This window comes from Pygocentrus nattereri, chromosome 3 (assembly GCF_015220715.1).
Source record: "Pygocentrus nattereri isolate fPygNat1 chromosome 3, fPygNat1.pri, whole genome shotgun sequence".
Lineage (NCBI taxonomy): Eukaryota > Metazoa > Chordata > Actinopteri > Characiformes > Serrasalmidae > Pygocentrus > Pygocentrus nattereri.
Window position 1 is genome coordinate 9,960,559 of NC_051213.1, and position 23,059 is coordinate 9,983,617.

Consider the following 23,059-nt stretch of genomic DNA (forward strand, 5'->3'; position numbering starts at 1 on the left):
CCAGTCTCTTCTCTCTGTGTTGCCCTTTCCCTTTCTCTCTCCTCCTTTCTCTTTCTTGCTCTTTTCCCTTCACTCTCTTTCTTCACTCCTCCTTTCTCTCTCTCTCCTTCTTTCTCTCTCACTCCCCCCCCCCCCCCCCCCCCCCCCCCCCAACAGGTCTCTGCTGTGGTCGTAACAGAAATGTCCTCCCTTCTGTCACTCCAGCTCACCGGTGTGGAGTTTGGCACTGTGATCTGTCCTCCTTTTCTTTCTGAGGGGGTCCATTGTTGTTGTTATGAATGTATGCTGGTCTTGTTCATTTGACGGAGGAGTAATTTATTCTCCTAACCTAGTTTGGAAAGTGTGTCAGCGTTCAGCGTCAGATGTGACGTTCATTCACATCATCAGCAGCACGAAAGTATGATGTTCTTTATTGTAGGCTGTTTTGGGAATGTGTAAGTGTTTATGTAAGTGTTTCACTATCTGTGTGTGTGTGTGTGTGTGTGTGTGTGTGTGTGTGTGTGTGTCTGTGTGTGTGTGTGTCTGTCTGAGATGATGTTGCTGAAAGACATTTGTCTAAATCAATGTATTTCACTATTATATCGAGGCTTCGTGTGCAGACAGTGTAGATACTGGAGGAGTAAATGACTTCATGATATCTTCTCGAAATCTCAGGTTTCACTAGGATTTGATTGGACGTGAGTGGACGTGGTTTTAAAAAATACCAAATCTGACCAGAGGAGTATTTTATACCACAGTGGAATACAGAAATGAACCAGAGCTCTTTTTGGGGGGCGTATTTATTTGAAAATAGTAAAGATTTTTATGTTATGAAAACTGTCACTGGGGGAGGTTCCTCAAAGGTACATCTTGAGTACCTCTAGTTAGGGAACATAATTGTACAATGAAAAAGGTGATTTATGTTTTAAATGTGGCAAGCATTTGCATACAAATCAATTATATTACATTAATACAATGACAAATTTAGGCATTACTCACCATCTTTAAGCACTGTTTATCTGATTTAGTGGTCTACCAGTCCTTGTATGGTTGTTATCCCATTTTCTCTGTATCTTTTAATAACTTTTTGAACTCCACTTTGAAAACATGTTTTTTTTTTCATTTATTTTCCTTTGACTTCCCTCTTCATTTGATGAGTTGATTATCTTATATCTAATTTCTTCAAAATATCTCCTTTAGCCATTTTAGAAGGGTTAGATATGGTGCCTATGGGTAATGTCTTGAGTGAATGTTAGAAGGGGAGCATAATATCAGTGACTCCTCTGGGAATGTCTTTTTTTTATGTTTGGAAGGATGGTAGGGTTAAAGTTGCAGGAATGAGCACAAAGAGTGGACAAATTAAATACTGAAATACTTATAGATTTGATGGTAATTTTCTGTTAAATGCAGGTTTTATATAGGTCAATAATTGGTACTGTTTCAGCTGGAAATTCAATAAAAGAAAGTATAGTCTCTGACTTACGACTACACAGCACTGTATTTATATTTCAATTTATGTTTCAATTAAATTGACCCGAAATGTGTGTGACTAAGGTGGCCTATTCTGTAGCACTGGGCCCTCAGACATGTAGACTCCTAGAGTGAGTGTCAACACTAACACAGAGAGACATGTCCCAAGCAGATCGGCCATGGGTCAGCCTGCTGAAAGGAGTGTCACAGCCAATATGTCAGGCACACCAGGCCAGTGCAGCAGCCACCAAGAGCCCCATCTCCCGGCCTGGTTGGAAGCAGACAGGTTGCAGAGCTGAATCTGTGTCTGAAGGACAGAAGGAGCTCCAGCAGGATCAGGGATTTTACAGTTGATCTTCTTCCCTGATTCTCTGGTTTCTCCACCTAAATTTACCTGACATTATGAGTGTATTTTACAGTTGATCTCCTTCCCTGATTCTCTGGTTTCTCCACCTAAATTTACCTGACGTTATGAGTGTATTTTACAGTTGATCTCCTTCCCTGATTCTCTGGTTTCTCCACCTAAATTTACCTGACATTATGAGTGTATTTTACAGTTGATCTCCTTCCCTGATTCTCTGGTTTCTCCACCTAAATTTACCTGACGTTATGAGTGTATGTGCTGGTGTTCCTTGCATGCAGTCCTGCACAGTTCTGCACCCTCAAATGTGCTAACGTCAACAACAAGACAAAGAAGCTTACAAGACCATGCAAAAAACCTGCATATAATCAAACAAAGATATATATTTGCTCAAAGCAATTCATACAGATAATGACTCAGGTCAATATGATAATGATGTTGAAGGAGGGTAGAGTGAAACATAATTGTGCGCTCTTGTGTTCTTGGTCTCATTTGACATCATTCCACTGCCTAAGCTGCATTCCAATGTTTTACCATAGCTTTGCGAAGGTTTTGGAAGGTTTTAATTTAGATGTGCACTCTTGAGATGATACTCAACTAATACCAATACTACTGCTATTAATATTAGTGGTATAATAACTTTGTAGGTAGTTTGACCAGAGGAGGATGGGTCCCCCCTTATGAGCCTTGGTTCCTCCCAAGGTTTCATCCTCAGCTCTGAGGCCGTTTTTCTTTGCCACTGTTGCCCCTGGCTTGCTCACCTGGGGGTTTTTACATTCTTGTTAAAACTGGAATTCTTTACTGGAATCTTTACTGGAATTCTGTGAAGCTGCTTTATGACAACATCAGTTGTAAAAAGCGCTACAGATAAATTTGATTTGCTTTGATTTGATGTGCACTCCTGACATCATGCTGTAGAAGTGCACTCCAGAGATCATGCTGTAGATGTGCACTCCTGAGATAATATTGTATATGTGGTCTCTTGAGATGGTCTTGTAGATGTGCACTCCAGAGATGACAATGTAAATGTGACTTATCTTAACTTTTTATTTATTATCAACTAAAAAAACAATGTGTTGGTGGTGGTTGTTAAGGAGAACTGTTAATATGGTGGCCAGAAAGGCAAAACAAAACCCTCACATGACAGTAAAGGACCTGCTGGAAGGTGTAGCTGTCACAGGAGTGATGGTATACTGTTCTACGTGCAGTGTTGTTTCCACAAGCATTATCTGCATCGAGGAATAATCAAAAGGAAAACTTAGAAAAGCACAGAAGGCAACAACATCTAGATAAGCCAATGCATGTTGAAAACAAGTACTATGGACTGAAGAAGTGAAAATGGAATGCTTTGGGCACGATCGCTAAAGGTATGCTTAGAGAAAAAAGGAGCAACATTTGATGAAAAGAACATCTTGCCAGCTGTAAAGGTCATGGGGTGGATCTATTATGCTTTGTAGCTGCCAGTGGTACAGGGAACACTGCAGGAGCGGATGGAAGAATGGATTTTACTAAATATGCAAATGTGACACAGTCAAGAAACTTTAAATCGAAAGAAGTTGGTTTCAACAATAGGATAATGATAAAATCCTTCCTTCAACTACATTAAAAAAACTGAAACATCTGGAAAGGCCTTTATAGTCCTGCAATTCTGGTTAGATCTAGATCATAACATACTATCTATGCAACTGCCCAGGTTGATCACAGAACTAGGAGTGTTCTGTAAGAAACAGAATGAGCGATAATTCCTGAAACAAGAACACAGAGACTGCTACATGGCTACAACGAGTGCTTCCAAAGAGAGTTTTCCTGTGATTTCTGTTAAAGAGGGCGTTACTAAATACTGACTTAATAGGGTGTCCAATTTTTTGCACATGCCATAGTTTTTTCCTTTTTAAAAAATGAATCTGATATAAAGTGGGGCGGCAAAGTGGAACACTGGGTAGCACTGTTGCCTCACAGCAAGAAGGGCCTGGGCTCGATTCCCCAGTCAGGCGACCAGGGTTCCTCCTGTGTGGAGTCTGCATGTTCTCCAAAGACTTGCAGTCACCCTAATTGGACATGCGTGTGTGTGTGTGTGTGTGAATGTATATGTATATGTATATGTATATGTATATGTCTGTCTGCCCTGCATTGGACTGGTGACCTGTTCAGGGTGTATCCTGCCTTCCACCCAATGACTGCTCGGATAGGCTCCAGCTCCCCTGTGAACCAGAAAGATAAGTGGCTTAGAAGATGTGTGTGTGCAAAACTGAAGAAACAAACTTTGAACACAAACACTGACGGATCAACTTTCCTCCAAATTGTTGTTTCCAGAAGGTGTGCCATGATGCTCCACACAGCGCCACTTATACCACGTCAAAAACACAGCGAGAACATCAGACCCTTCCAGCATCAAAGCTCTTCAGTGATGACTCAGTGCTTAGCTCTCCGTGGGTCGCTGTTTATTTGCTTCGTTTCTCTCTCATCCCCAGAGCCTCAGGGGGAGCTGATGCACATTCCCTGCCTCCTTCTCTTCCAGTCCTAGGGCAGAAAAAGCCACAGCGGTCAAAGATAAAAAAATGGGGCTGGAAATAAGGGCACGGAGGGGTGAGCATAGGTCAGGCTGGGGCAGATGCACACTAGCCAGAGGGAGAACAGGATGTTTACCGGAGTGGTCAAGAAGTTAATTTAATCTCCACACTGAAGCAGAGAAAGCAATTAGTCCTGATAATAGTGCGAGACATAGAACTAGACCTGAGCGGTCAGTATCTTATCAGAATGAGTGCATCAGCTTTATGCGCGCTGTATTAAACATAGGCACTACAGTGCAATGCACCACTAAACATGCAAGCACATTCACATACTCCCATGTAATCACAGCGCACACAAATGAACTCTCATATAAACCTGTGCAATTGCAGGTTACTAAAAATAGGCCTACACACTTCATGCACACATGCAGGAAGTGTGTGAATGCTCTACAGAGCACGGATGTGTTTAATGATTGCTGTTCTACTGCGCTGGCACATAATAATTATGTAGTGCAGGAAAATATTGTGTATGACTGAACGCTGCATTGCAAACGGGATATTTGTTAAAAAACAGGAGCCTATGTTGGAGGTAGAGTAGACAGCTTCAGAAATAAAGACAGAAACCCTTCAATCTCTTCAAAAAAACATACACACATGTACTTCCACAAATAGTAGCACCCATGTTGATCATCATGTGGACCTCAGAATCGGAAGGATCTGGAGAGGTTCTGTATGGAGGAATGGTTTCATATCTCTCGCCATGTGTTCTCCAGTCTCATTAAGCATTACAGAAGAAGACTCAGCTGGTCTCTTTGCAAAGTAAGGCTGCAGAAAGTATTGAATGCAGGAGTGCCATTGATTGTGGCACACACAGATTTGAGAAAAACAATCATTTATTTAGATATTTATGTTAATATTTTGAACAAAAGATCAAAAGAATCAGCAATTATGGATGTTTCCTACAGCCTGTTTTCTTCATGAGCACCCATGGTGCCAATGATTGTGGAGGGCATTGTATATGTGTGCCACTAAAGTGCTAAGAATGATCGACCACCCAAATGCTACCTGCTCTGTGGTGGTCTGGTGGCAGAGTACTTCAATTTAAAGTCAAATAAAACAGAGAAGCTTCCTTCATCCCTGTGTTTTCTTTAAGAGATGAAGAATATCGTCTGCAGAGGCCTTCAGGGAGACTTCTGGAGCTCTAGCAAGAGCATAAACAATCACAGGTCATCAAGTTCACACGTAATGGAGCACAAAACATCGGAGGCGCAATGGCTACACACGCTACAGTGGTCCTATGCATGCCCTGAGCCCTGAAGAACAGGGTAAAATGGCAGCAATAAAACATACTGTTAAATATATGCTTTTGTCTTTTTATCTGACGCCTAAAAACGAATAATTCATATTTAATAGCTGTTTTGACTAGAAACTGCATACACTAAGGGTGTACTGTACAAATGTCAGATTTCAACAGCAGAAAAAAAAGCTGCAACTACAATAAAAGCCATTGTAAAATGGCTTTTAAATGGAAGCGTAGATGTAAAGTGTAATTACTGCTAGAGGCATCTCCCACAAGATCTATGGAGCATGTGTAAATGTAAGGCTAACATACCATAGGTCTACAGGCCTGAGGCTTATAGTATGGATTCTGTATGTAAAATGCAAGCCTCTCTCTCTCTCTTACACTCATTCACTCATTCACTCATATAAAAATGTAATTCCTTTATAATCATCACTGAAGCCTTAGCTAGAGGCATTATCAACTCATTTTCTTCACCCACATCACTGAGTGTCTCTGGTTCCACAGTGCAGCGCTCGTCCCTTTTCCCACAGTTTGTTTAGGCCTGCAGACTGCTTCTACAAACATTTGTGAAAGAATGGGTCGCTCTCAGGAGCTCAGTGAATTCCAGTGTGGTACTGTGATTAGTCCACTGGTGAAATTTCCTCACTACTAAATATTCCACAGTTAACTGTCAGTGGTATTATAACAAAGTGGAAGCGATCGGGAATGACAGCAACTCAGCCATGAAGTGGTAGGCCATGTAAAATGACAGAGCGGGGTCAGCGGATGCTGAGGGGCATAGTGCGCAGAGGTGACCAACTTTCTGCAGAGTCAATCGCTACAGACCTCCAAATTTCAGGTGGCCTTCAGATCAGCACAAGAACAGCGTAGAGAGCTTCATGGAATGGGTTTTCATGGCCAAGCAGCTGCATCCAAGTGTTACATCACCAAGCGCAATGCAAATCATCGAATGCAGTGGTGTAAATGCAGTGGTGTAAAGTGGTGGACTCAAGCAGTGGAGACGTGTTCTCTGGAGTAATGAATCACGCTTCTCTGTCTGGCAATCTGATGGACGAGTCCAGGTTTGGCAGTTGCCAGGAGAACGGTACTTGTCTGACTGCTTTGTGCCAAGTGTAAAGTTTGGTGGAGGGGGGATTATAGTGTGGGGTTGTTTTTCAGGAGTTGGGCTCGGCCCCTTAGTTCCAGTGAAAGGAACTCTTAATGCTTCAGCTCCAAGAGATTTGGGAATTTTGTGCTCCCAACTTTGTGGGAACAGTTTGGGGACGACCCCTTCCTATTCCAACATGACTGCGAGTTTGGTGTGGAAGAACTTGACTGGCCTGCACAGAGTCCTGACCTCAAGCTGATAGAAGACCTTTGGGATGAATTAGAGTGGAGACTGTGAGCCAGGCCTTCTCGTCCAACATCAGTGTCTGACCTCACAAATGCGCTTCTGGAAGAATGGTCAAAAATTCTGATAAACACACTACTAAACCTCGTGGAATTCCTTCCCAGAAGAGTTGAAGCTGTTATAGCTGCAAAGGTGGGCTGATATCATATTAAACCCGATGGATTAAAAATGGGATGTCACTCAAGTTCATATATATATATATATATATAAGTTCATGGATGCTGAGATTTTCGTTGGATGCTGAGATTTTCGTTGGGAGTGACAAGGCTGGACAAGATTAGAAATGAGCAGATCAGATGGACAGTGAAGGTGGAGCAGTTTGGAGATAAAGTCAGAGAGGCCAGGTTGAGATGGTTTGGACATGTGTTGAGGAGGAATAGTGGATATATTGGTTAAAGAATGTTGGAGATGGAGCTGCCAGGTAGAAGGAGAAGAGGTAGACCTCAGAGAAGGTTTATGGATGTAGTGAAGGTGGACATGGAGATGGTTGGTGTAAAAGTAGAGGAGGCAATGGATAGGACAAGATGGAGGCAGATGATCCGCTGTGGTGACCCCTAAAGGGAGCAGCCGAAAGAAGAAGAAGACTCAAGCTCATACGGTGGTTGGTATAGTGTAGCGGGTATCACCGCTGCCTTCTACACTGTAGACTGGGGTTCAATCCCCTGCTTGGATAAGCTCCCTACACTACACCAATAAGAGTCCTTGGGCAAGACTCCTAACACTACCTTGGCCTCCCTGTGTAAAATGATCAAATTGTAAGTCGCTCTGGATAAGAGCGTCAGCCAAATGCTGAAAATGTAAATATATATATACATACACACACACAGAAAGTTTTATATATATCAATATTCATTTTAAATGTATGCTGAGGTGATTTATATAAGAAGATGGTGCCTGCTGAGGGAACACTGAATGTAATGTACCAGCACATGTAAAATAGAGCAAGGGGACTGCCTAATCCTCCTTTTGTTCCCCTGTGCTGCATTGACGTGCGCTGCACGCGCCTCCTGGTGGTAAGGCTGGGGAAACTCCTCTGCTCTCTCTGCTGGCTTCTTCCTCTCTTGGCTTGGCCCATCCCCCATGCAGATGCTCCTTGGCACATTCATGTGAATAATTGAAGCATATTGGCCCTCTGCAGCAACTGTAGGCTTTTGACAGAGATTCTAAGCTTCTTCTTGGGTCCTCTACAAGAGAACTGTGGTGATATGGAAATCAAGCAAGTGTTCATGGACATCCTGGAAATGATTTAGGCTAGGTAATGGCTAGGCTTCTAACCAAGCCTTGAAGAATGTTTCTTTGGGCAGATGGTTCCAGAACTCAACCCGTTGTGGTTTGTGTACATTACCTTGTGACCATGTTTCAGCAGGATGACCTGCTCAGTGAGCTGGATTCATGCTCTACGCTAATGCACCATATACACATGCCTGTGATGTTCAGAGAGACCACTCTCCAGTCAGCATCCCCCTGACAGCCTCCTCCAGTGAGTCTATACATCAATGAGTGCGTTTACATGCACTCAGTAACCCAATCATAATTGGATTTCTGCAGTTAACCAATTGTGCAAACAGTCATGTAAACAGCATACGCCAATCTAGATATCCGATTAAGAAATCTGATAAAGAGAGCTGAATTTTAGCTCAGTAGTCAGATTTCTCAGTGCATGTGAACTCTTACTCTGATTTCTTTCCGAGTCCTCAGTGACGCTGAAACCAAACGCATTCGCAACGAAATGAGGGATTTAAACATGTTCTACATGATGTATGTTCATATTTTCAGGTAAAGTGGTGCAATGTTTTTTTTCTTTCTTTCTTTTTTTTTTTTAAAAGCCATGTCAAGTTTGATATTATGCTACGTTTACGTCACGTCTTCTTCTGTGAGTTTATTGGCTGATTGAAAAGCAGAAATCTGATTACTGCCTAACCCATGTTGCCCCTGAGTTTCATTACCTGATAACTCACGTTGAACCGGATTACTGCAGTTATCGGATTATTAAGTGCATGTAGACGCACTCGGTTTCCTCACTCAACCTCACTGGAACCTGACTGCCAGATTTCTTCATCTTTATTTCAGGCTTTGATAACCGGGCTTTCATAGAGGGGTGTGCTTTGTTCATACATGAAAAAGCTCCTGTGCAATATTAGTGCTAGTCTTCCTTGACACATAGTTTAAAGGGGGATTCAGGACTAACGTAATATTTTATTTGTCGTGTTATGCAGTGTCCTGTAGCAGAGCAACCCTGAGCCTTTTCAGTTTGACATAATTCACAAGTTCATAGTTTTTTTTAATAGTTTTCCTGTTCATTAATGTCTCCTCACTTCACTACCAGCTTGGATCACAGCCAATCAATCCTGACTGCTAGCCTAGCCACTGAGCTATCGGCTAATAAATGCAAACAAGCTAGCAACAGTGAAAGCCTTGCCACAGCCATCAAACAAAATCACAAAGAAAAGAGTTTTTTTTTTAAAGCACAAAATGGATACAAGAGACAAGTTTTTTACCCGTTCAGACAGAAAACTGAAGCCAAACTGAGGTAAGGAGTCTACATAGCCAGCTGCTTTGCTAACTTTAGCATTTAGCATGTTCATGTCCTTATCTGACAAATCATTTCTGCCACTTGAGTAATTCATTCTCTCAGTTGTAACGATGATTTGAACACCGGTTATACAGCTGCAATAAGGTTCGGCTTCGTGGGCTGGAGGTTAGGGATCTGGCCCTGTGACCGGAAGGTTGCCGGTTCGATCCCCAGGGCCGACAGTCCATGACTGAGGTGTCCTTGAACAAGACACCTAACCCCCAACTGCTCCCTGGGCGCCGTGGATAGGGCTGCCCACCGCTCTGGGCAAGTGTGCTCACTGCCCCCTAGTGTGTGTGTTCACTGGTGTGTATGTGGTGTTTCACTTCACGGATGGGTTAAATGAGGAGGTGGAATTTCCCCGGTTGTGGGATCAAAAAAGTATCACTTACTTACTTCCTAGCAGCAATGTTCGCTACCCTGCTTCTGCTTTTATCAGCTAATAAAACTAAACAAAAACATCAAAACCCCAAAAATCCTCCCCAGAACAAAAAGGTTCTTCCCACCTTCAAGATACATCATCAGAAGGGGGTTTTCCGAGTCCTAACCACTGAAAATCTCATTCTACAGACTACTGCAGAACCGCCGTACGATGTAAGTAGGCACGTTTAAGACGTGTAAAATTTTCAGTATGGCCCTGTATGTAAAGACAAAGTAACATTTAAAAATTTTATTTTCCCCCAACATACTCCCAAAAGACAACTAACACTCCATTTAATCTTCAATGATTCAACTTGTCTAAAGCCTCGGCATCAAATAGTTTGGTCAACTTTATAGTATGTGCTGCCATCTGCTGTCCATATAGTGAAGTTTAAGCATAACAAAGTACATTAGTTCATCCCTCTGACTGCCTTGACCTCTGCTTGTATACCAGCATGTTTCAGAAGTGGAGCCAGGTCCCAGCGGCTTGTGTCAATCAAATATCACAAATTCACTGTACATCTTGACTGGACATGACAATACGATAATGATATCAGACAACATAAAAGTTATGCAATACATTTATTCATCTACAAAATTTTACATCAATATACAATTCATAGTAAACCATAATAGCAGAGTTCACTACAGAACATTCCTTGCAAATGCAGGGTCTCCACACTGAAAACAGGCACAGGATTCATTCAGCTGCTAGTGAAGATTAGCTACTGTCATCAAATGCTATGCTTAAACAGACTGAAATAGAAACTATAAATGCTCTAAATCAAATAATGTAAGACCTTATCACCTCTTCATGAGAAGTCTCGCACTTAGATAGATCAGATGAAGTCCTTAAAAAGTAATGACTAAGAATCATTGTTGGCCAACGTGTCAGGCTTTCCTTTCTAACCAATGAATAAAACACTTCAGGTAACTTCTGAGATGTGATGAGCTAAATTAGGTAGGCCAATTGCTGAGAGGCAGTATAGTATCGTTCTTACATAGAAGCTATGACAGTCAGCATGCTTTGTGTTCTCTCCCACTCACGTTTAAATAACAAGCCTCTTAGTCTATTCAAGTGTGCGCTGGTTGATAAAATGCACCTGTGCTCTCTAGGAGTGAATCTCTGAAGCTTGTGCTGTGAGAGTCCGGAGTGGCGATCACATGCGATGGATGCGATCGTGATCCATGAACTGTTTGAGGTTTTGAAGGTTGTCCCACCACTTGAAGAGGAAAGTGTCTGCGATGAGACTGAACCACGGCGTGATCAGCACCTCGCTCCTCTTGGCCTTCTCCAGCAGCTCCTTCAGCTCCTCTTTGGAGACGTAGCGGTGGCTCTTCACCTCATTTGGGTCCGGCTGCAGTTCCACGTCCTTCTGCATAAATAGGATATAGTCGATTTCGTGCTCACCCCACACCCCGTCCGACTGGGCCTTGTAGTGGATGCGGGTCAGATAGGTCATCTCCTCTGGAGGCACCTAGCAGCAGACCACAGCAAGGTGAACTACAGTTAGGGGCAGTGCCCAAAAAGACATGCAAGACAATCATAATGAGAAGAGATGTAAGAGGAATAAAAATCATAATGATAACAATAAATTATAATAACAACTTTAAACATTTAAACATTAAACTCGATTGTAAACAATATGTCTGCTGTCTTCAATGGCAGTGTATTCATTTACTCAGCTTGCATGCAGTTGCATATGGCAACTATTATATTTTATGATTTTATGAAAAAGGTAGAGACTGCAACAGAATGGCATAAAACAGGCAGATTATTTCACATATAAAGCCTTCAACCTCCAACAGGAAAAGAAAAAATGAACATTTATATTGGAGAGCTTAAGGAAAATGGTTATCAAATGGCAACACCATGTAGAAAAGGCCTATTTCCTATTTAACTCTGCATAACCTCCATCCATCCATCCATTTTCTAAGCCGCTTCTCCCTCAGGGTCGGTTGGGTGTTGAGTGCTGGAGCAGGAAACACCCTGGACAGGTTGCCAGTCCATCACAGGGCAGACAGACAGACACAGACAGACACACTCACTCACTCACATCCAGGGGTAATGTAGCATGTCCAATCAACCTGACTGCATGTCTTTGGACTGTGGGAGGAAACCAGCGAACCCGGAGGAAACCCACGCAGACACGAATCTTAACATGAATAACTGAATAATACATCTAAAATAACAGAGCTAATGACTTATTATCCCATATTTATTGCTTTGAAATACCTTTCATGAGGTTAATGACTCAATCCATAGTATTAAGTACTTTTTAAATGGGATTAGTTTTAAACGGGGAGGTGGGATAATGGCATCGGTGATGTTTATGACAGATTTGCACAGAATAGGAAATCTCTGTATAAATCAGAAAATTAGAAAAGCTGTTTGTATCCTTCCTTCTGCCCGATGACTGCTGGGATAGGCTCCAGCACCCCCCTGCGACCCTGAGGGAGAAGCGGTTTAGAAAATGGATGGATGGATGTTTGATTTACACGCTGCTGTTGCACCAAAAAAAAAGTTTAGAACGCAACACAAACTGAAACACATACGGACAACATACGCTTAGGATATCTTCTTTTCTCATATAGCACTTGTGTTATAAACTGTGGTAATAAGCCAGCATGAACTGCCTATATATGTTGATCACAAATCAGCTGATTTGTGCTAATGGCGGTGGAGGACGGTGTAGCTCTGAAGGGATTGGTAGTCACATGACCAATAAGAGGGTCTAAGCTGATAACGTGCTACATGCCGTCACAGCCTGGTCTCTTTTCTACTCTACCTGGTTCATAGGAATGCCAAGCTCAGCCTCTAGCCTTCTCTGTGCAGCCCGTCTGACTCCGATAGCTCCCTGCTCCTCCAGTTCCTCTGGCTTGTACAGGGGGTGACTGCAGCAGGTATTGGTGAAACATCCTAAAAAAGAGCGAATAAAAACTTTTAACAACAAGCCTGATAGCATCTCTCTCTTGGCAGACTTTCCTGAAGTGGCAGATCAAGAACGAGTTCTCTAATAGTCATAACACTGCAACACTTTTGGAAAACCGGGAGCTGTTTGGCCGGTGGAGGTCCTGAAATTAAGATTTATATCAAACCACCGTGGTAAGGAATTTCTCACAGATATGGAAGAAGGTCAGAGCTGTAATGGGGACAAACCTGGAAAAGTGATCTTGGCATCAGACCTCTGTTGTAAGAGCAACTTTTCTTCACTGTTGAACAGGAAAACACTGAAGGCCCGATGCAGCAGCCCTGACATGGGAGACAATGGACAAACCAATGAACACAGACTTGTGAAAATAGATGAAAATAACACATGTAGTAGCTATTTATATTCTTAATACCAGCATTACTATTAATACATGCAGACATTAGCAGCATGCACATAGAGTTTTACTTCAAAAACATTTCAGTAGGTATGACTACGTTACTATGTAACTATGCAACAGTAGGATACAACATGCTGGCAGTGCATCACATGCATAGAGCAAAATAGCTCAGAGATCTTCAAAGCACATGCTACCATGTCTGAATACTACACATTTTGGATCCTCTTCTTTCCTAGCAGTCAATTGTGATCAAGTGGAATAAACAGAAGGGGGTAATGACTAGTAACATCTACTGAGTTACAAGTATTTAAGCAAAACTGCTGGATTTGTACTTTTCTGAACCTTTTCAAAACACTTACTTCTACTCACATACATCTGTGGGTAAATTAGACCACATTTCCCATTCCCGTTCTCCCCCACATTTTCTGTTCTTTTGACACTCAGATTGCTTTGTTGTTGCTCTCACTTTAGACGCTGGACATACCAAAAACTTCCACTGCAGTTCTGTATGGCAGTGGTTCTCAAAGCACTCGTCAGAGCTCTGGAACTGGTCCATATTTTTGCTCTATCCAAGCCATTAAGAACACCGAGTACCTGGTACGGGTTGAAGCAGAGCCATGGACTGTCTGGAGCTCTGGTGTGAAAACCACTGCAATAGGGATCCACACTCTGGAGGAGTTTTAGTCATGATACCTCTCAAATTGTTGTTGCTGTGCTACTTTTACTTGAGTCAGTATTTCATGGTAGGAATATTTCCACTCAAGCTACTTTACCCACATCTTCCAATCAGTTACTTTAATTGTTCAGTTAACTGACAATTTATCCCATTTATCAAACTTCTTATAGTAATAATACTGATCTAGGATCAGCTTATGGTTTTTATCTAACACTGAACAAAATTCCATGACCTTATAAGACCTGATCTCAGATCGGTGCTCTTACTCTGAGATGTTTGATAAATGGGGGCAATGAAAAGGCCATAAAACTTGATCTGATCTTGCTCATAGAACATGGACCAAAGGTAATACATTCCTATGTCTATATTGTGCAAGATCAATGACGATATCAATATTGTAACGGGGAGCGAGGAGGCAGACGCATATGCGGAGATAAGCGACGTTTATTATGGGCAAATCTAAAATCAGGGTCATAGTACAAATGGTCCAGAGTCATAGAGCCAACACGGATTGATCGGGGGACAAACATGACAGAAACCAGAATCAAACAAGCAGAACAGTACAAAACAACAGTTCAAAGACCAATACAAACACCAGCCAAGACAAGGGGCAAAGACAGGGCTTAAATAATAACAGGGTAAACGAGGGACAGGCGGGAAACAGGTGGAAACAGGGGTAGAGTCACGAAATGAGGGGACAGGACTACAAAACCAAAACAAAGAACACGAACACACGGACAGGACTGGAAGCTGCCAATCGCGACAAATATACAATACAGACATTAATGGGTTCAGTACTTTTTTTCAGTACCAAATTTGAATACCTCTCACTTTAAAGTGCACCCTGACAGCCATGAAATCAGCTTCTACAGTGGACACAGACAGTGTGGCGTCTGAGTACAAGCTTCAGCATCACTCTAGTTTCACTCCAAGGCTGTTACCTTTGTCGATGTTGGAGTTGAGGTGACAGTTCTTCTTGGTGTCGGCTCCCGTCCTCTTGTCATCCTCATTTATCAGAATGCACATCTCAGAGAGCAGCTGGACCTGCTTTTGGTCCAGTTTATCTGTCTTAATCTCTGGCATCCTGGTGGACACACTGAGCCTTCTACAAAACCAAAATAAAGCTTAGAAATACACACCGTAGCCAAAACCCACACAAATACACAGAACAGTATTCCCCACAATACTGTCAACATCTTCAGCAACAACATCAAGACATTGAGGACCAGAGCAGAGCTTCACTGTGTCTACACTAACGGTACATTACAGTACAAGATCAACCAGATGCAATATAATTATAAACACTATTCCACTTTCCCTCCTGACCGGCTTGTTATTGGTCATTTAAACTCGAATAAGCCACCCAGTGAACTTACCTCGTCAGAAACGCTGTAAGAAGAGGAAGGCTGCGTTTAAGCGGCCGCACAGAGGGAGCGGTGGGTTTTATCAGCCTGTGTCCCTCGCAGGCCGCCGTCCTGATCACCGCCCACACAAACATTGGGCCAATCAGGCGCGGAGCTCCGCCGAACACACCATCAGGCCACCGGGCTGTTTAACCCGCCACAGAGCCGCCGAGCGCGGCCAAGAACACGCGGGAATATCCGCAATATCGCTGCTCACCGACGCTCAGTTGCGCCGCCGGAAGTCGAGCTTTAATCCTCCGTTAAAACTCAGGAAAGTTCGACTAAAGCGGAGAAACCCGGGCACAGCCACTCAGACACGCAGGCTGGCGCCTCCGCCCACTGCCGACGTAGCGCGTAACGCTGTCACCCGATTGGTGGAAATCAGAGCGCGTGTGTGGTCATATGAGGCTATTAGAACCCCCCCCCCCCCCCCCCCCCCCCCAGAGAGAGAGAGAGAGAGAGAGAGAGAGAGAGAGAGAGAGAGAGAGAGAGAGAGAGAGAGAGAGAGAGAACAAAATGTCATTATTAAATTGTAATCTCAATCTTTTACTATATATATATATATATATATATATATATATATATATATATATACATGTATATATTTTTCTAAACAGCACACATAGACAAATTCTAAAGAGGGCCTGTATTTACAGCTTCTTTACAAACACTGTTCCTGTTAAAGCCTGAGTAGACTGATAAATCAATGTGATGATCAGTTATTAATCTCAGTGTTACTGAACTCTGCAGAAGCCTGAGTAGACTGATCATTTTTTCCATCCGCATTACCAAGGTGTACTTTAAACATATGCTTAATGTGTTCTGAATCTGTTACTTTTTGTGTACTGTAATGGCACATGTTACTAAATACATACTACGTTATAAATACTTTATTATTAAATAACAGAAACTTTTATCCGAAGTATTGATTATTTTACTCCTTTTTTTTGCCCGGTCCCATTACAAACGTTACAGTTCTAAAAATATGACGTTAACCCGTTTTTTTACAGAGTGGTAGAGCACCATTAACTGCCCCTCACACTGATTGAAATTAAAAGAAAGCTCACTTGAGTGGGATTTATTTTAGCAGCTGGATGCCACAAAACGTAAGCAGAGCCAAAACGGAACGAGCACGAAGGGACTTTTATTTTGAAGGTAATGTCCGTCCTGCTCTCCGCTTTGACAGTCTCGGGTAGAGAAGCTCCGAGTTTAGCTGAACTCTCACTGCGTTTCTAACCAGCGAGGGAAAAACCCGAAATCTGCTACACCAACACCTGGAAGATGCTGTGTGCTTCGCCGACGAGCCGCCACGCATCCAGCGAATGACTAAAACCAGCCTCCGCTGATTGTTAAGAGAGATGTGAGTATTGCAGTCCCGCTAATGTTTTGATAGAGGAGCTGGTTTAGCGGCCGGCTAACCGTTAGCCTAGCGCACAGACCAGGCTACATAAACACAGCAGCCCCTGACCTCGCCTCGCACCGGCATTAAGACTGGACAGTGGGCAGGAGAACCAGGTTTATGAACCGACTTCGACGTTTCGTCTGTGCAGGTTGAACGCGGCTGCATTTGGCCTCCTGTTCGCTCGCTTCTTGTCGGAATTTTCCCGTTCCACCTTAAATGGTGCAGCAGTTACACGAGAGAGTTAACGTTACATGTAACTGCTGCTGCAGCATTTAAGGTGGAACGGGTAAATTCTAACGTGGAGGTCAAATTCAGCTTGGTGCAGTTTGACACAGCCGTCGAGATTATGGTGATTTTTAACAGCCGGGCGACTCTGGCTAGCCAGCCAGCTGCTGCACGATTAAGGCTGAATAACTAACCTAGCTGGCTACATAACTACACTTCTAAAAATATGGTTCTTCTAGTGAAGGAAGCGGTTCTGTTTAGAACCACGAGCTTTATATAGAAATGCTTCTTCTTCAGATTTATGGAGAACTTGTTCTATGTGGTTCTTCTGGAGTTATATGGTTCTACACAGCACCGAGAAGTGTTCTGTTATTGTTATGATATCAAGCATGTAATAATAAAATGACCGTTTTGGCTGCTGTCTAGAACCATTAAGATTAAGATTAAGTGACTCTTATTAGTCCCACAACGGGGAAATTTCACCTCTGCATTTAACCCATCCGTGAAGTGAAACACCACATACACTCTAGTGAGCACACACACACACTAGGGGGCAGTGAGCACACTTGCCTGGAGCGGTGGGCAGCCCAATCCGCAGCGCCCGGGGAGCAGTTGGGGGTTAGGTGTCTCGCTCAAGGACACCTCAGTCATGTGCTGTCGGCTCGGGGGATCAAACTGGCAACCTTCCAGTCACGAGGCTTGTTCCCTAACCTCCAGCCCATGACAGCCCCCTGGCCTATATAGAGCCATATAACCTACAACACATTCCCCATCAGTCTGAAGTACCATTTCACCCCGTAAAGAACTGTTTAAGCATGCAGATTCAGTGTAGAACCATCACCTTTTCTAAAGAACCCTGGAAGAAGCTTCATAATTAAGTGTGTAGAAAGCTGGTGAGCAGCTTTAAGTCAATGTTAACCCAGGCATGTCTGAAAGGACTCTTAGGAGCAGAGATGGTAGTAATTAGTTTCATTTATTCAGTGACAAATACTTAAGTTTTAGGAGTTTTATTGATTTTCACAGCTTCTCCATAATTTGATCTCTTAGATGTAAACAAGGTCATTTAGAGTGGTTTGATGTGAAATGGTTAATTGTAGAGAAACTAGCTAACATAGATTTCTTCACAGTGCTGGTGATAGGAACCAGGTGGCACAATATATAACCTAGTGATTTTGTTTACAATTCTAAGTCTTTATATGCATAACCGATAATGGCAGAATAGCTGTATACAAAATAAAATAAGCTGCCAATGGTCTACATGTACGTGTCCTCCATCAGTGAATTTTAAAAAAACGCACTTTAGGCCAGAACTTGTATTGTAAAACAGCGTCTCAGGCATCAGGCGCTATATTTATTACCATTTCGTGAAATAGCTTTCTGTGAGGGAGCTAATAGAGGCGTCTGACTCCTCAGATGTCCGGTGTCCTGTCACCACCACTGTGAACTGAGTCTGTAAGTAGGTTTGTCTAGAGTGAAGCATTTAACATCAACCCACCGAATGACTTTAATGACGGAATTATGTGGGAATTTTGAATATTTACTGAAGAGTGTTTATGAAGGAAGGAATCAGCTGCGTTACTGGTGTTACTCAGCCACATTTCTGTCCTTCACAGTCCTTCACATATATATATAATAAATTATTATTTTTTAAATAGCACAGATGCCAGTTGGACAAATTCTAAAGAGGGCCTCAATTTACAGCTTCTTTACAAACACTGAAGTTCCTGCCCAAGCCTGAGTAGACTGATAAATCCATGAGATGATCAGTTATTAATCTCAGTGTTACTGAACTCTGCTAAAGCCTGAGTAGACTGATAAATCAATGTGATGATCAGTTATTAATCTCAGTGTTACTGAGCTCTGCTAAAGCCTGAGTAGACTGATAAATCAATGTGATGATCAGTTATTAATCTCAGTGTTACTGAGCTCTGCTAAAGCCTGAGTAGACTGATAAATCAGTGTGATGATCAGTTATTAATCTCAGTGTTACTGAGCTCTTTTGAGGGATTATCAAACTAATAAGCTTCTCAGTAGTGTACACGTTTGCGAGTGGTACCTTTAGCAGCGGTGTTGTACTGGGGGGTTGTGCGAGCAGCAGTGGACTCGAGCAGGCTTTGAGATAAAAACATAGAATTTTTTTTAATGACAAGGAAGGAATCAGCTGCATTACTGGTGTTACTCGGCTGCATTTTAGTCCTTCACGTTTAGTTCCTTGTTGCTTTTCGGGTTAATTTGGGGTTAATTTCATTCTGTACCTGGACAGCGTTGCTGTTGTTTACACTCATCAGTTGGAACTTGGTACTAGTCCAAGAAAGAGAAGAATAGGACCAACAATCTTACATTCCTGTCCTGATAGATGTGACGCAGGTTGTACTATGAAGTTCCAGTGCAGTTTGACTTGATGATTTTACTCTGGTTTTCTTTTAGGTGCTACTTTTACTTCTATATGATTTATGATTTCATCAAAATGATTATATTTTTACTTGAGGATAGTTTTCAGAAACTCTGCCCGCCTCTGTTTAGGATTCTCTGCTTGTCCTCCCTCTTTTCAGGCATGTGGACCTCGCACCCGTCTATCGGATTCATAAACATTGTCGCATGTAACGGAGCGAGAGCAAGCTGTTTGTCCAGCTTATAGATTATAGCATTACTAATAACATAACTCATTGCCTTGCATTCTCTCCAGCCATCTAATGTTCCTCCCTCCTTCTGTTCAAGCTCTTATTTTTGTGTGTGTGTTTGTGTGAGAATGCTGCCTAACCAGCTTGCCTTGGCCGCATTTACTGTCTCATTTGTCCATCCCTTTAGATGCATAGAACATGTTCTTTTCTGTTCAGTGTCGGAGAGCGACCCACGCATCACGCCGAGACCCACGTACGCCTTTAAGCGGTCGGCCTGAGGATGCGTCTGCTTTGTTTATCATTCACTGCGCTTCACTGTCCTGGTATTTTGTTTATTTTGTTTATTTGCATGGTGTCTTATTAACTGCCGTTTTTTGCTACATGGTTGTTTTCTTATGTGCTCCGTTCAGAATGCTTGGGCTGTCATTTAACACGCTCGCTTTTCATTGTTTTTGAGGAATTTAATTTGATATGAATCGCCGAAGGTCATTGAACTGTGCACTATAAAACTGTTTTCTATAATATTAAACCAGTTCGATTGCATAGAAGTGTTAGAATCACTTTATACATGTTAGTCCTGTGCAGCTTTGCAGGTTTCCAATAAGACACTAGGAAGCTTTTAATGGAAAAGGGCCTTTAAGATGGCAAACTAGAATGTTTTGTTGAAATTCAAGTTTGTCATTAAAGCTTCAAAATGTACTGCTCCCTCCTGCAAAAACAGCCAGTTTTGAATTCATTGTTTTTCTTATGTCACAAAATCCCTGCCTTTACATATAACCCTATATTCAGCCTACAGCGGTCTTGCCCTGCAGATTTACACTGATGTTATAGGAACTGGAGCATGGCCTGTTTTTTGAAACAGGGTCAAAATACAGTGCAGCCAATTGAAACAGCTCATTTACATATGCATCAGTCTTAAAGGGACAGTAACACGACAGCCCGTTTAATTCTAGTGGGTAAAGAGACGTTGGAAAATGCTCATGCAGGAATGAATTTGGACTGTTTTGGTACATAAAGCCACTAAATATCATAAGTGGGAAACATTACAAGAAAAATTGGGTTGTGGGCCCTTTAAGATATGTTATGAGCAGAGCCATAGAATATTCTAAAACAACTGTGAAAGCTCTGTAACTTTAAGAATGAAGTTACATTCGATTCTAAAATAACTAAAATCTATTAGTGGCAGAATTTGATGAAACGGATCAATAGGTAATGTCTTTTTTTTTTTCACTTAAAAACTGCTTGTTTAGAGTTTTTGACACATTTAAAACATCTAAAATTGTAAAAAGAAGTTATTGTTGTATATAAAATAACACACTAATTTAAATGAGTCTGGCCCATTTCGTTGTCTGAAGTTTAACTCAGGCTTTCAGAAGTATAAAGATTTGTTTATTTACATAAATAACTTGTTAAAGACTCATGCAGGCTTGGCTAAGCTGACTAGCAGTAGTGAAGAAATCAGCACCCACTTCTGCTTCCCAGACTGCAGCGTTGGGACACGTTAAGACTGAAAGACAGTTTTTTGTGTAAGATGTATTACGGCTACGGTATTAGGACATTCCATTAGTTGCATTGCGCAGGCGAAAGCGGTTTTATAACTCCATTAGCCTCTCTTAAAACTGAACAATAGGAGTGTTCTTTCTCTCGAGAGGGAGAAAAGCCTCTCGTCGCTCACAGTGGGCCGGAGCAAACCTTTCTGTGCGTGTTTGCTCAGTTCCAGATAGGAAGTGCGCAGTGGGACGTCACTGAGGAGTGATGCCTGTAGAGAGTGGAAACAGTGCAGCCGCCCGTCAAGCCAAGCAGAAGCGCAAGTCGCACAGCCTCTCCATCCGGAGGACTAACAGCACGGAGCAGGAGCGGCCCGCCATCCACAGAGACATGCTGGAGGGACAGGTGAGCTCAGGGCCCGCTCTCTTTCTCCTCATATACCTTGTGAAAGGTGTAATTATGTATATTTCTTATATCGCTGTTCTCGGAAGAAAACCTCGTATCTCCAAAATGGTAACTTTACAGGAGAAGGCTTTTTTTTTCTTTGGTCCATTCATCAAGGGCAACAGTCGTTTTCAAATTATGTAAAAAAAATAATATATATAAGAATATGTATGTTCTTGCTGTCTGTCCATCTCTCTATCTCTAGCTTTCCTGTATTTCTCTATGTCTGTCTGTCTTTTGCTCTCTTACTCTCTGTTTCTCATTTTATCTCTGTATTTCTGTCTGTCTGTCTCTCTGTCCATTTCAATTTCTATTTCTCACTGTTACGGTGTCGTCCTATTGCTGTCTGTATTTCTCTATCAGTCCTTGTCTCTGTCTTTCTATTGGTCTTTCTGTCTGTGTATATCGGTCTCTCTATCTCTGTTGTGTCTCTTTCTCTGTGTGTTTATCTCTCTGTCTGTTTCTCTCACTTTATTTCTACTCTGTTCTATTCTCTATCAATATGACAAATACATACCGTCATTTGAAGTCGTATTCATGATAAATGATGTGTCGCTGCAGTTTTTTGAGGTTTTGGAGTGAACAAAATGGACCAGCAAAACAGCAGCATTATATTTGAAATTACATATCCCTGCTGTTGGAAGAAAACCTCGTATCTCCTTTTTTTCAGTTTTTGACATGATTTCAAAGTACCTATTGCCCTTTATGTTGTGTGTAAATTTCATGATGAATGGAGCAAAAGAAACGGCCCAAAATGACTTGGAAAGACGTCTGGTTCCATTGACTTGCATTAAAACTACAGTATGTTTTTTCTTTCTCCTGTAAAGTTCCGATGTTGGAGATATGAGGTTTTCTTCCAACAACAGCGATATGAAAAAGTAATGCTCGACTTATTTTGTTCAACACCTGAAGAAATAAACTATTTAAGAATGAGTAGTAGGAACAGTCTAACAAAATAAAAATAATAATTAAATAATTAAAGTAGGGTAATATATTCAGCTATTGTTACTATGCAGTTACTATACACTGGTTGTTGTTTATGAATTGTCTGTAGTTGGTCTTTTTGCGCCATACAACAATGCCCATGCTGTCCTCAGAAAAGAGTATATGTTAAAGTGTTATATATATATATATATATATCTTAATATTCTCAAACATGCCGTACAAACCGAGTTTGAGACCTTTGGATTAACCTCTGTACTCCTCCCTTCATCACTGTTAGAAGGTTTTGTTTACATTGTAAGCGTAATGACACACACACACACTGTTTCTAGAAGAGCTCTGTATATCGCTGTTGTCGAGGGGAAAAAAACCTGTGTGTTCAAGATGATAACTTCACAGGAGAAGAACAAAACCTTCTTTACTGTTCATGTAAGTCAATGGAACCAGAAAATTTTCAAGTAGTTTTGGGCCATTTCTGTATGTCCATTCTTCATGAAATTTACACACAGTGTAAATAACAATA

The 23,059-nt window shown here is 41.9% G+C and overlaps 2 protein-coding genes across 4 annotated transcripts in view; one reads left to right on the forward strand and one right to left on the reverse strand.

Moving 5' to 3' along the window:
- Positions 1 to 10,568: 10,568 nt before the first annotated feature.
- idi1 (isopentenyl-diphosphate delta isomerase 1) lies at positions 10,569 to 15,746 on the reverse strand. Its single transcript, XM_017705046.2, has 5 exons — positions 15,388 to 15,746; positions 14,953 to 15,116; positions 13,166 to 13,258; positions 12,795 to 12,925; positions 10,569 to 11,483 (listed from the first exon to the last, which is right to left on the reverse strand). The coding sequence occupies exons 1-5, from the start codon at positions 15,507 to 15,509 to the stop codon at positions 11,166 to 11,168; spliced, it is 828 nt and encodes a 275-aa protein (XP_017560535.1). The 5' UTR covers positions 15,510 to 15,746; the 3' UTR covers positions 10,569 to 11,165.
- Positions 15,747 to 16,558: 812 nt separating this feature from the next.
- Positions 16,559 to 23,059, forward strand: part of wdr37 (WD repeat domain 37) — a 62,673-nt gene continuing 56,172 nt past the window's right edge. Inside the window, exons 1-3 of one of the 3 annotated variants that reach the window (XM_017705023.2) lie at positions 16,559 to 16,774; positions 19,879 to 19,985; positions 21,377 to 21,555. In XM_017705023.2, coding sequence (XP_017560512.1) covers positions 21,418 to 21,555 — 138 coding nt within the window. In that variant the 5' untranslated portion in view covers positions 16,559 to 16,774; positions 19,879 to 19,985; positions 21,377 to 21,417. The remainder of the gene's footprint in view (positions 16,775 to 19,878; positions 19,986 to 21,376; positions 21,556 to 23,059) is intronic. The other 2 variants (XM_017705016.2, XM_017705033.2) reach the window with 2 other exon arrangements.

What these genes read in the sequence shown, in the direction of transcription:
- idi1 (XM_017705046.2), bottom strand. Translation starts at nt 15,509, where the DNA reads ATGTTTGTGTGGGCGGTGATCAGGACGGCGGCCTGCGAGGGACACAGG. An exon ending in CAACTCCAACATCGACAAAG is followed by an intron (nt 13,259 to 14,952) that starts GTAACAGCCTTG and finishes CTCCCATGTCAG; the next exon opens with GGCTGCTGCATCGGGCCTTC. An exon ending in TTGGCATTCCTATGAACCAG is followed by an intron (nt 11,484 to 12,794) that starts GTAGAGTAGAAA and finishes GTCTGCTGCTAG; the next exon opens with GTGCCTCCAGAGGAGATGAC.